Source organism: Rutilus rutilus (assembly GCF_951802725.1).
Source record: "Rutilus rutilus genome assembly, chromosome: 6".
Lineage (NCBI taxonomy): Eukaryota > Metazoa > Chordata > Actinopteri > Cypriniformes > Leuciscidae > Rutilus > Rutilus rutilus.
The window spans coordinates 9,992,909-10,006,954 of NC_140214.1; the positions used below are offsets into that span (position 1 = coordinate 9,992,909).

The window sequence follows — 14,046 nt, forward strand, 5'->3', positions numbered from 1 at the left end:
TGGGGAATTAATGCGTTCACTCAGCAGCAGAATACAGTTGTCAGACATGTTTTAGACATATGGTTAAGTTCTTGGTTATGACAAACACATTTTATATGTACAAACTAGCGCTTGATTGAACAAGCAATTATAATAAAGTTGAATAATTAAACTTAAATTAAGGTAATTAAAGAAAGAATATTCAGATTTCAGTACAAGTTGAGCTTAATCAGTTAAACAAGTTAAGCATTTGTTGTAAAATGTTGATTACCACAAAATTAAATTATGGTTATATGTTCAAATTATGGTTATATGTTCTAATCATGGCTGTCATGAGAATAGAAAGCTGGCTTCATTCATGCAGACTGTATTCAAGCTGCTGTTGTATGCACAGTCACACCTGTTAAATTTAGATTGTCCCAAACACTGACTGTGTGAATGCAGTAAATTGTGTGAGAGGATTACAAACATTTACAAAACCACCCTATGCATTCTGCTACAGCTCTCACAAACTCAATATGCACTTGTAACATCTATTGAATTGTAAATGTCACACAGCCTGGGGGTTCGATATGTTATTCATTTGTGAAGTGGTGGTGTTTAAAGCTCAGGTGACCTTATAAACAAGTAATTTTAAGATGTTATGGCTGTGAAGGGGCTTTGCTCTGCGTTTATGATCCAGTTTATTCATGTATTGATAGTAGATTTAATATATGTCCTCATCACCTCTCTCTCAGGTGAAAAAAGAGAACGTACGGTCCTGTGTTTTGGATTCAGAGGCGGTGGCCTGGGACAGAGAAAAGAAACAGATTCAGCCGTTTCAGGTCCTCACCACGAGGAAGAGGAAGGTGAGAGATTTGAAAAAACAGAAACAGCTGAATATTGAAGAAAGATGCATAACTGAATGTTTAAATAAGGGAAGACTGATTGTGAACAAATGTATATGGACAGACAAATTCTGGTAGCTTTTGGTAAGTTGACATGCCCTGCAGTGTGAGATGCATTGTATGTTGCATTTTAAATAGCATTTTGCTAATTGTGTTATGATTATTATGCATTCATGACCTTATATGGAAATCTTGATGATTGATTAAGTCAGCCAAACGTTAAAAACTTTTTATTTGTATTTCAGGATGTGGATGCATCTGAGATCAAGGTTCAAGTGTGTGTCTACGCCTTTGACCTGCTGTACCTCAACGGAGAGGTAAGTCCTTTTATAACAGCTAATAGCCAGTGACATTTGAATTAGAGATGCACCGATATGAAATTTCTCAGCCGATACCGATAGTCAATTATTCAGAATGATATCGGCCGTTGCCGATACCGATAGTTTGTTTTTTCTTATGGGAAAAAAAATCACTACCAAACAATGCCGCAAACTATAAAGAGAACCCTCTCATTTGGTACACTATAATATTAGAGGTTAAAATTAACAACAAAGCTATTATATTCAACTGCTATTTATTTCCAGATAAAATATTTACAGTCAAATAAAAGCTGAAATGTTAGTATACAACTCAGTTACACATATAAGGTAGTTTTCATAATCACTTGTCTTCATGGCAAATTTATTCAAACATACATATATATAAGGGTCATTGACGAAAAAGTTTTTTAAAAGTGTAAAAAAAAAGAATGGAGATATAACTATATAGTTTACCTAGGTGTTAACAATAAGATTTAGTGGTTTGTACAATCAATTAACACTGTTTTTTGTCATTTTTTTTTACAAGATGGAAAAAATTTGTCACCAAAAAAGTCATTCGGTTTAACCACTGATTTGAAAGTTAAAAACTGATTTGACATTGATGTTGAGATAGTATATAGTGTGTGTACCACAGAAGAAATATTAAATAAAATGATCACTGATGATCTCATAAATGTAATCATTTATTGGACTACTCTAAACACTCCTACATATTCAAGTAAAACATTGCACAGGGAAAGGAGAAAAGGGGAAATGTAAAAAAAAAGAGCCTTATCTGCTTTATATTTGTATTATTGTAGTTCCTTTAGTTATTAAAAACAATATTATTCCATTTAAATATTTACTATATCGGTTTTACCGAATGACCTTTTGACACTTCAAAATCTTTAAAATACCTTTATATGTAATAAAATATAATTAAAAAGAGATCAAGTTGTACTACCTTACATACTTTGGATGTTATATATTTGGTTTTTTTTTATTATTATTAAGGCCTTTGGACAAAAAAATGACCCGTCACGTCATTGACCCATAATTAATAGTAAAAAAGCTCTTCTCTAGTTTTTAATTTTTTTATTTAATTTTTTTTATTTAATTTTTTTATCTAATTAACAAATGACTTCCCTGAGGTAAATGCAACATTAAGTGATATTGTTCACAAGCTGTTTTATTGACCTCTTTCCACGGTTGAAACACTGATTGAGTGATTACATGAGACATGATACGGATTTCAGTAAGTTGTACTGAATCTTTCAACTTCTGATATTCATGGATGTTTTTCTAGATATAATTTGTATTAAAGTGGAAGAGATGACTCGTGCTCCACGCTGCCGCTTGAAATGTGAGCGATCTGTCACGTCACATTTAGGAGCGTCAAAACGCCATTTATTGTTTGAATTTCGTGATAAAGTGTCATATTTCAAATTCTGTCCATTTTGTTTCTTTTTTTTTAAGTTAAAAAGCACAGAGCTATTTGTGATTATTGGATAAGAGGTGCGCTACACATAATGTTTAGTATAGGGGAAAAGAAAACTGTGGATCTGACAACCCTGGCTTGAACTACGGGTGATTCATAGGGTCAAATACAGCCTGCTTTTATGTAGCTGTTTTTAGCTGTTAATGTGTTTTTGTCACATTAACTTGCCCTAACTTACTCTACACGAGAGATTTTCTTCACCCAGTGTGAGTTGCAGTCGGTCATGTTTTACCGCACCCTTTTGATTGACAGGATATAATCGGCACTGCTCATCGGCTGTTTTTAAAATAACCAATAGTGAAAATAGTAGCTTTTATCGGCCAATACCATTTGTTGGCCGATACATCGGTGCATCTCTAATTTGAATAGTTTTGCATGTCTCTGAATTTTCACTTTTTACATGTATTGTGTGTTGTTTTTGTGAATAATGTGTCTGTCTTGCAGTCTCTGGTGCGAGAGCCTCTAAGCAAACGCAGGGCTCTGTTACGGGAGAGTTTTGAGGAGAAAGAAGGAGAGTTTGTTTTTGCTCGATCCCTGGATGCTGACAACACGGAAACCATCGCTGAGTTCTTGGAGCAGTCTGTACGAGGTGTGTGAACTCGCCTGTTGTTGAACCTGTGCGGTTCATGATAATATTGATACATTTTAATTAGAGATGCACCGATTGATCGGCTGGTGACCGGAATTGGCCGATTTTCACGTGATCGGCCATGACCGGCGACCGGCCGGTCAGTCTGACATATGCCGATTTTATGCCGGTCAAATGCACTCGGGGCGCGCCGCATGATTAACCTTTTGAGCGGTACGGTCTCATATATGAGATTTGTATGTCTGTGCCCCTGAGAGTACGGTGCGGTGCCACATTTAGATGTTCAGTGACGTCGCATAACTGCCAGATTCAAACTGTGCTTTCGCGCGTTGGCTGGCGCTGAGCCAGAGTCGGACGCGTTCAGCGCTGTTATGGCACAACTAAGCAGTGTTTTCAACCTCATAATGTTTATTTTAGGTTTCAGATATTTAAATACACATAAGCACGATTAAAACAATACATTTGGAGTTTGTAAAACACACACTGATGTCTGTGGAAGCAGCAATAACAATCTATTCAAATATAATTTGCCGACATGTGTTATTCATATCAGACAAACATAGTGGAAGTAACTATAAAGTTTACTCTATTCTTCTCAGTTCACCGGCCACTTTCTTGCATTTATTTCGGAGAAACTGATGAATTCACGTGCTGTAAATCCGACTGACAGGACAACATTGCGGCGCCCATCTCATTATAGATCAAGATTAAAGGTTTTTAAACGACCACTCACTTACACGTATTTGAGAATCGGAATATCAGATAGGTTGTTGATGACATGGTAAGCAAGTTTGTGAATATTTTGAATAAAAAAGGAAAAGCGAAATAAAAGCGACACATCTGTCATACAGTTTTATTGTGGCTGCGGTGTATCGCGTGACGAGTCGCCATGGAAACATTAAAGGGAACGTTCGCGAAAAAACTCACTCTGGGGGTGGGGGTGTCAGTTAGAATATTTTAAACTTACGCGTGAAAGGGTTAAAGAAAAGATGGAAAATAAATATCTGTGTGTGCTGTAAAGTGGTTAAAAAAAAAAAAATCGGAATCGGCTAAAATCGGTATCGGCAGGTCAAACTCAGTGAAAAATCGGAAATCGGAATCGGCCTAGAAAATTGTAATCGGTGCATCTCTAATTTTAATGTTTAGATATTATTACATTTATTATATTATTTTGTGATTGTTTTGGGTTGCCAATTTGAAATGTGGGTCCCGAAGCTCGAATTGCTCTCTGTGAGGTGTTAATCATTTAATAATCAATAATAGTAATATTACATTTAGAATTGGCTAATTAATCTCTATTTAAAGAGTATTTTAAATGGTTTAAATGTTTTGCAGATTCTTGTGAGGGTCTAATGGTGAAAACATTGGAAAAACATGCAACTTATGAAATTGCCAAACGCTCCCGCAACTGGCTCAAGGTATTGCACACCACAGTTTCTCAATGTTCTTAAAATTTCATAGTGAAAATACATTTCATAGTGAAATTATTTTATATATATATATATTTATTTATTTATTTATGTAGTTATTTATATATATATATATATATATATATATATATATATATATATATATATATTTATTTATGTAGTTATATATATATATATATATATATATATATATATATATATATATATATATATATATATATATATATATATTTTTTTTTTTACTTTTATCATATTCATGTTTTAAAGAGGCCATATTATGCACTTTTACAAAGTCTTGATTTTGTTTTAAGGTCTACTAGAATAGGTTTTCATGTTTTTTTTTTTTTTTTTTTTTTTTTTTTTACATGATTATTATTATTATTATTATTATTTTTTTTTCATGATTTTTCACATATTTCATATTGTTGCAGCACCTCTCCTCCCAGTCTGTCAGTAATGCTTTTAGTTCCGGTCTCTATGAAGCCCTCCTTCCGAAAAGTGCAATGTGCTCTGATTGGCTGGACCAGTGTGTTGGATATGTAATTTGCTTCGAATGCGTTTCAGAAATGTCACGCCTCTTACCATAACCGCGAGCTTCAACACACTACTAATGCAAATCAACCTTTTTTTGGGGGTATTTCTTGAGCTGGAATTATCTAAACTAGGGTTATTGTGTCAAGCACATTCTCTGAAGAAAACTTAAGACTACAATCGAGGCATTTCAGAGAGTTCAGAAACAACTTTTTCATGCTCAAACAGCAACATTACACTCTAAAGAAAGTTAAAACTGTAAAAAGCATAATAGGTCCACTTAAACATTAGAATGCTATGTAGTTGCAAGTAGAATTTCGGAAAAGTTTACTTTATAAAGTCAGATTGCGGGAATAAAAAGGTTCTTTCTCTCAGACACACACACACATCAAGACTTGTTTAAAAAAAAAAAAACCCAGACAAGTATTCAAAGTCAGAAGGAAGGTGCAAGTCATTAAAGTGTAATTTCCACCCCATTAAGCTTTTCTCTTGTTCTGTGTCCGTATCCTGACATTAAGGCTGAGTGGTATGATGGAATATATACTCTGACAGTAGAAACGAGACGACCGGTAGAGATTCTGCTATACCTTATATAATGTGATATATCTGTGTTGAGGTTTAAAGATTCAAAAAAGCAGAAATTTGTGGTCTACTACATCAGCAACTGTGTTCAGTTTAAATTTGTTTTGTGGATTATAATGGGAGTGATTTTTTGTTTTGTTTTGTTTTTGTTGTTGTTGTTGTAACAATAGGTTGTTTGTAGTTGCCAAGCAATTTGACTCATTAATATAGAATTCAGCTAATGTCCGCTCAGATGTTTGTGCTGTATATTGGCTATTTAACTACAAGTGTGTCTTATCCAATTAAATGCATAATGTATTACTGGTTTGAGTGTGTTGTATCTAATGTGAAGCAGTTGTCTTGTACTGATGCCAGACTTTTGGTCTGCATCCATCAAAATCCAAATGAAAAAGAAAATAATCAAATGAGATGAAGTACCGTTTAATTTGTAAAGCATTTCATTCATTGGATTATCAAAAGGTACTACTTCATGGTTACGTAAAATAAAACATTTGTAGCTTGAATTTCCTACAAAGAATATGAAGTGCCACTATATAAAATTATAAATTACTTTTGCTTATGCTCACCAAGGCTGAAAAACAGTAGTATTGTGAAATATTTTACAATTTAAAATAACTTTATTTTATGTATTGTATTTTAAAATGTAATGTAATGCAAAGCTGAATTATCAGCAGACATTTTTTCATGATTCTTTGATGAATATAAAGTTCAAAAGAACAGCATTAATTCAAATCCAGAGTACTTAATTCATCCTTAATGAATAATGAACCTTCTGCTCTAACACCTCCAATTCTCACAGGAATTTATTTACGCATGTTTTTGTTTTAGTTTCTTAAAACTCTAAATTCAGGGTCTCTAGCATGAGGGGAGGTTTGACACAGCCCTTATGTTTCAAACTTGTGTGGCTTACTTTCTTCAGTAGAACACGAAATGTTCGGCAGAATGACATCCTAAGTCACCATTCACTTTTATTGTCAAAAACAATGTGGTGAAAGTGAATGGTGACTGAAGCTGTCATTCTGCCAAACATCTCCTTTCAAGTTCCATAGAGGAATGAAAATCGTAAAGGTTTGCAATGACATTAGGAAGAGTGATGATCATTTTGAGCCGTTTTGCCTCTTGGGTACATTTACCGTGTTTTAATGATTTTGTTTAGTGTTTGTACTCCAGTACAAGACAAAGATACGGATAAAAAAAAAAAAGTTTTCTTGCAGTGTAGTTATGCAATTTATTCATATTTATACTACTGTCAGAACTGTCATTTGCTTGTCTGTTATATTGTTTCTAATGGTCTGTTTATGCAGCTGAAGAAGGACTATCTGGAGGGTGTTGGAGACACATTGGATCTGTGTGTGATTGGTGCTTATCTGGGGAAAGGGAAGAGAGCAGGCAGCTATGGAGGATTTCTACTAGCCTGTTACGATGAGGAGAATGAGGAGTTCCAGTCTGTCTGCAAGGTGTGTGTGTGTGCATTAGTCTGAGAGAGACCATGAAAAACATATATATATATATATATATATATATATATATATATATGAAGAGTTCAGATGCAAAAGCCTCTAAGTGCCATCTGAAATTTTCTTCTAGAATGATCATTTTTATCAAGCTTGTATATTTAAGTTCAGTAATTTCACTTAAATGACAATTAATAGGTAATTTTCATTGCCATTTAAGTGAAATTACTGAATTTAAATATACGAGCTTGATAAAAATCATTCTAGAAGAAAATGTCAGACGGCACTTAGAGGCTTTTGCATCTGAACTCTTCAGATATATATACACACAATTTTTTTTAATTGTATAATAATTGTATAAACAGTATTGTAAAATATAACAATTAAAAAAAAGAATCTATATATTTTAAAATGTTATTTTCCTGTGGAATTTTCAGTCACATGATCCTTCAGAAATCATTCTAATATGCTGATGGTGCTTAAGAAAATTATTATTATCGATGTTAAAAATATTGTTTTTGTGGAAACCATGATTCTTAAAATAGAAAAGTGAATTGCATTTATTTAAAATGTGTATCTTTTGTAACATTTAAAATATATCTTTACCATCTGTTTTGATCAATTTGGTGTGTCCTTGCTACTTACAAATATACAAAAATTATTTAAAAAAAATTATACGGGCCTCAAACTTATGAACACTAGCTCAAAATAAATGAGTTAGTTAGACACCATTAAGTAGACATTACAAATAAATATTTATCTGTGTTTTGCTTTTGTCAGATTGGAACAGGCTTCAAAGATGAAGATCTGGAGCAGCAATACAATTTCTTAAAGGTACATCAGTGTTTACACTTTGTTTCCATGTATTTGTGAGTACTTTGCTGCATAAAATCTTTTTACATGCATTCCACCTCAGGAGCACATTTTACCTAAACCACGGCCGTATTACCGCGTGGACCAATCAGCAGAGCCGGATGTCTGGCTAGAGGCAGTGCAAGTGTGGGAGGTGAAATGTGCTGATCTTTCACTGTCTCCAATCTACAAGGCAGCGATAGGATTGGTCAGTACGCCACGCACATGTGAATCATGATGCTGAATCAGTGATTTGTTTATTTTTTTGTGACTACTGTTTTCATTGTTCAGATCTTGGTGCCAGATTTTGAGTTTATTGTGCTTAAGTTTGGGTCTTTATGGTGTGATTCTCTCCTTGGCCATCAGGTGGACCCAGACAAAGGTATTTCACTCCGTTTCCCAAGATTCCTGAGGATTAGAGATGACAAAAAAACAGAGGATGCCACCACAGGGTCACAGGTAACAGTCGAAATGTAGAAAAACTTGGGAGCAAGGCACATAAGTGGAAACTTTACACATTCAGTTAATTCACATAATACTCGGAAGCACAGATTAAGGCACATGGAAGACATTGGGGTCCAAAATCTTAAAAAATGTAAAACAAAGATAACTTTAAAATAAGAATAGTTTATAAATAAATTGTATTAGTTTATAAATATATAATTAACTAATCTATCTATCTATCTATCTATCTATCTATCTATCTATCTATCTATCTATCTATCTATCTATCTATCTATCTATCTATCTATCTATCTATCTATATTTGTAATTTAAAATATGTATTAAAGTAGAAAAAGCACAATAGCAGTTTCACTTATGTAATCAGTCTGTAATTCACAAATGTAGGAGTCAACATTAATTACCCCACATGAGACATTTCTTTCCAGGGTAAATGTCATAAATGCATAATGCATGGAAACCTCAGGATATGACACCATACATGTGTGTGTTGTAGTTCCATGGCAAATATGAGGGGAAGTGAGAGATTTTAAAGTAGTTTTTCCTCATGAAAGTCAAACGTGATGACATTGGCATAGTTCGGAGCGTCATGACATTGTGATTAAGTGCAGCAAGTGAAGTGGATCCGTTAAAGGAAATCCATCTTTTTACGTGCCACACTGTCTTTCTTTTCTTTCCCCCCTCATTTTCACAGTTCATTTATTTCAGTTTTCTTTTATTCCTGTCTCCCGACAGTTGGAAACACACAGGCGCGCACAAACACACCCTCTCAAAATGAACTGTTCTGATCTCCTGCATCACTCTCTCTCTCTCTCTCTTTCTCTCTCTTAGATTGCTGATCTCTACAAGAAACAGCAGCAGATTCAAAATCAGGGTGACAAACCAGATCTGGAGGACTACTATTGATCTCCGCAGTCTGATTGTCAGCTACTCTTGTTCCAATTGGTCGATGGAGGATTTTTCTCAATATTTTGTTGCATATTAACATGCTGAATTTTAATGCTGTGATATTGTGAGACTTAATGAAAAATGGAAATGAACATGTAAATAGTCTTTCAATTATACAGAGCGAAAATAAACACTTGCTTTTCACTAATTGTTTGCCTTGGGTATTTGTCACCACTGTTTTTGTCTGTTTCGTGTTCTTTACATGCGATCTCGTGTGTTTTATTCTGTTCGTGGTCTAGTTTCACGCATTCATAAGCTTACGGACGCCTGTTTTTAATGTGCTGTTTTAAGTGTGTCTAAACACAGACGATCATGTGAGTGCTTTATTGTTGGAGTGTCTTTAGCATAGTGGGCTTCCAGTGAATTGGTCAATAGTTCTATTGTCAGTGACCAAAGATGGAAAATTAAATTATCCAGCTCTTTCGTTCCATCACTCGCTTTTGTACTCTCCATCGCTTCCTTCAAATAATTCCCTTTCTTTTCCAAACTATTTGCTCACCCTTTCTGAAATGAGCCTGGCAGGTTTTTGACACTGTGAGAGTTAAGACTGTAAAGAGAATTTTTTAAATGTTGCTTCGACACTTTTGTAATAGTGAGTGTGCATGGGAGAGACTTCATCCATCTGTTTAAGTCTTTTAGAGAGGAATTACAATGAATTAATACAAGTTTAATTAATGTGAAATTAATACAGTATTAATAATTCAACCGTTAGTGCTCATTAAAATAGCCCATGAGGTGAATGTGCTTGCTTGGTTTGGATTGCAGATAAGAACATTGATTTTAAGAGCCCTGAAGCATTCGGCTAAATGACTTTGCTGTTTATTAGTAAGGGGCCGTGTTGTAACCACATGATTTTTTATTAACTGGAATCTTAACAACTGATTCAGTCATGCTACAGGCTGGGCATACTCCCTTTACTATGCAGCATGTTTACTGAGATTTATTTATAATTATAGTATTAGTATTATTGGATTTGCTTTTAGTTTCTTTTAGGAATTGTTTTGTGCTTTTTGTAAAAACATTTGCTCTAATTTATATTATAGATTTAGTCATTTTAGTTAAACTTAAACCCATTTTATTTCACTTAGTTGGCAGTTTTTCCCATCTAATATTTATATTTAGTTTATTTCAGCATTATTTTACAAGAAGAGTTTACCCAACACTGGAGAGTAATATGTGTATTTTATTTTTGCAGAGTGCCTGGGATGACCTGCTGCATTTTGTGTGGAAGTGTATCCCATAATCCAATGTGCTTGACTTGATCTCCTATTTCTAATTTCCTATTTCTGCTTGAACTGCCAACAGTAAGGACATGTTTTACACAAAAACATGACAATGTAATGCACATGTTAAAATGTTATTGCTTATTATTGGGTACTTTCACATACTACTTTTTAAAAATTGCTAATATGCTAATATTCCATTCTAAGCATAGCCTTAAATTGTGTATTTTGACTTCTAAAAGGAATATAGCATACGAGTCATATGGACCACTTTTATGATTATTTTGAGTGTTCTTCTTGAAACATGAAAGCTTCGGTACCTGTTTTGTATGGAGGAGAGCGACTAACGTAATGTCCATAATTTTTCCTTTTATGATCCAAATAGGGATATACGACTTTGGAATGACATGAGGGTGAGTAAATGATGACAATTTTCATTCTTTACTGAACTAAGCTTGTATTCTTTGAGTATGGAATAGAAAATGTGTGAAAGAACTCAAATGTCTCGACTGCCAGAGTCTGTTTCCTCAGGGTAAATAAACCGCTCACCACCCAGAGGACCGCGTGTGTCATACTAACTTATCAGCAAACAGTTTCAAACACTCCCTGAGAGGGTTTTAGGTCAAGAAAATCGGTGGAATGTGTCAAACGAGACCCGTTCTCTGTCCTCCTCCATTGACAGGGGGCAGAGAGAAAGTGTAACACCACAATGGCCCCAAATTTCTCCCTCTCCGTCCAATTCTTCACTCCTACTCCAACACACGGTTCCGCAACACAATAACTCATCTTTGAGTCCAAACAATGCTTTTGTTCTCCATTTTGTGCCCCTCCTCTGCATCCCTTCATCTCTCTCTCCCTGCATCCCTTGTTTTGGTGCTCCCTGTGACATCCCTGCCATGTGAGAACAAGAGCCGAGGGTAGAATGGAGGGAGGAAGAAAAGACAGATCGCTGCTTTGTCCCGACGTGACCCAGCTGAATGTCAGCTCTGTTGCCATTAGGCGTGCGTGTGTGTGTTTCTGCACCAGTCCATGGATTTAGCTTGATGATGTCAGACAGTTTTAAGGCTAAAAGAGTGTGTGTGTGTATTCTGTTTGGTGACATATAGGCTTAATGTCATCAGATATAATGTACACTGCATGGCCTCAAAAAGTATTTGGACAGTTTAAATAGATAAGCATGTGCATTATATAATAGTTGAATTAATAGTTTGTTTGGTTTAAAATTATAAAACTTTTAAAAGTATTGCAACATTTTTATGTTGTGAAATGTTAGTGGAACATGATCAAAAACCACATTGGGACTAGAAAGCCATTGCAAAAATAAAATATAATAGTTAAAATACTTATGTGAAAGATCTAGATTAATTTGATTATTATTATTTATTTTTTGTGCCCACACTCTTAAAATAAAGGTTCTTTATTGGCTTTGGTTGTTCCATTGGATTGAAGGTTCTTTATAGAGGAAAAAGATTATTTAGATTATTAAAATGTTCTTCACACTAAAGAAAGAAAAAATGGTTCTTTTAAGAACTATTCAAAGTCAGATTCTTTAGGAAACCCAAAATGGCTCTTCTATTGCATCGCCTACAAAAACCCCTGGTGGTTTGAAATCTTGTGTTAAGCCACAGACATGATTAGCGCAGTGTGTGTATATGAATACCAGTGAAACACCTACATGTATATAAAACAGTGATAATGTTTCAGTATGGTTGACATAAAATGACCTTCCCTTCAAAGCTCCCAGGCAAATCTTTGCGGTGGTTTTGCATATTTTTACAGTTATTTGTAAAGGTTCCTTCAGCAGTATATAAAGCAGATATGCAATCATTTCAATTCCATTTCACATTAGTCTACACTTCAGCGGTTTTTCTCATGTATTCTGTTTTTTTTTGCGTCTGTGCGTCACACACATACACAGTGGTCTCTTATCTACTCTCAATTTTCTCTCTTTTGCAGGTTTTCCTCCAGCCTGTCTTTCTTTCCATTCGTTCATTCTACAGCTGTCAGTCAAGACCGTGTGTTCCAATAGCTCTCATTTGGGATTCAGCTGATGGTGCATTTTGATTGGTCCTGCTGTCAAAGTCAAACCCAATGTCAACACTGTGGTCATGCTCTTTGATTTCCATCCGTATGCAACAAACAAGCATTGTCTAATATACTCGCATTAGCGTTACTTCGATTGCATCGCCTTGTTTTAATGCATTCTCATCTTCGAGTTGTTTATTCTTCTTCGAGTTGTTTATTCTTCTTTGTCCCTTTGTTTTTAGTTGTATACCCTCTGAGATTACAGTAAATTGGCCAAAAATGACTAAACTGGCATATTTGCAGACATGTCTAATAAGGTTCACAATCCCTGTAGATCTGAACTTAAAAAAGAAGGGAGAAGGGACCTGTAACCTTGGAAACCAGGGGAAATGTCATATTCCTCTGCTTTTGTTAGCTGACTTACTGACTATTGTGTATCATTACATTTTACAATTTGAGTAAACTGTCAGTTTAGTTGCATTTTTAACTAGCTTGCTTAGCAGTAAATGGTAAAACCTAGTATTTCCACTATAAACTATTACAAAATGTACTGTGCCATTGATGGCATCAGATGGCATTACTGTACATTGTTATTTTGTTTTTTCACCAGTTAATGACAGAAGTTGTGATTGTCTTTTCTTCCCTAAATTGTGACGTATATCCCAGTGAAATGGCTTCTCGAACAAGAAAACAAATGTAGGACGGACTTGATTTTATCCATCGGGAATTGTTTGGATGGTTTTGGTTTGCTATTGTGATGTCATGTGAGTGACAGGTTGTCCCGCCCTTATTAAGGATTATGAGGGCCCGTGAATTAAAAAAAGAAAGATGTGCACAGATAAATCATTTCTTACAAATACTGCAATATTTCATAAAAAAAAATAGAATTGTCAAGAGTTTTGATATCATTATCACACCAGTTTGGTAAAGCATCTTATAGGGGACCAAAATACATTTGAGAACAGTGCCCTATTTTCCTTTATCCAGTTTGCCAGTCATTTTGTTATGCCAGTGTCCTCATATCAACCCCATGTGTTTATATCTTCCGTTTCTAATATGTTCTGTCTGTTTTACTGCCGTCTTACTGGAATAAGAGGAGTGGGTGGGAGACTGGAGGAGGAAAGAATGCAAACCTTTGTCTACAGACAAAACGATGGTGGAAGAGAAAGCAGCTCTAAATTAGACCCGCCCGCTCACCCCATGTCTTTCTGTCTGTCTCTCTTTCTGTATTGTTGTGTCTGGAAGACGTCAGCAGAGGAGAGGAATCTGGAGAGAGGGAGACATGGA

General features: G+C 34.9%; 1 protein-coding gene across 2 annotated transcripts in view; it reads left to right on the forward strand.

The window, feature by feature from the left end:
* The window catches only part of lig1 (ligase I, DNA, ATP-dependent), a 23,914-nt gene extending 14,255 nt beyond the window's left edge, over positions 1-9,659 (forward strand). For both annotated transcript variants that reach the window (XM_084412482.1, XM_084412483.1), the window contains exons 19-27: positions 717-827; positions 1,112-1,183; positions 3,108-3,252; positions 4,588-4,670; positions 7,100-7,252; positions 8,030-8,083; positions 8,166-8,309; positions 8,468-8,560; positions 9,395-9,659. In XM_084412482.1, coding sequence (XP_084268608.1) covers positions 717-827; positions 1,112-1,183; positions 3,108-3,252; positions 4,588-4,670; positions 7,100-7,252; positions 8,030-8,083; positions 8,166-8,309; positions 8,468-8,560; positions 9,395-9,469 — 930 coding nt within the window. In that variant the 3' untranslated portion in view covers positions 9,470-9,659. The remainder of the gene's footprint in view (positions 1-716; positions 828-1,111; positions 1,184-3,107; positions 3,253-4,587; positions 4,671-7,099; positions 7,253-8,029; positions 8,084-8,165; positions 8,310-8,467; positions 8,561-9,394) is intronic.
* The last annotated feature ends 4,387 nt before the right edge of the window (positions 9,660-14,046 follow it).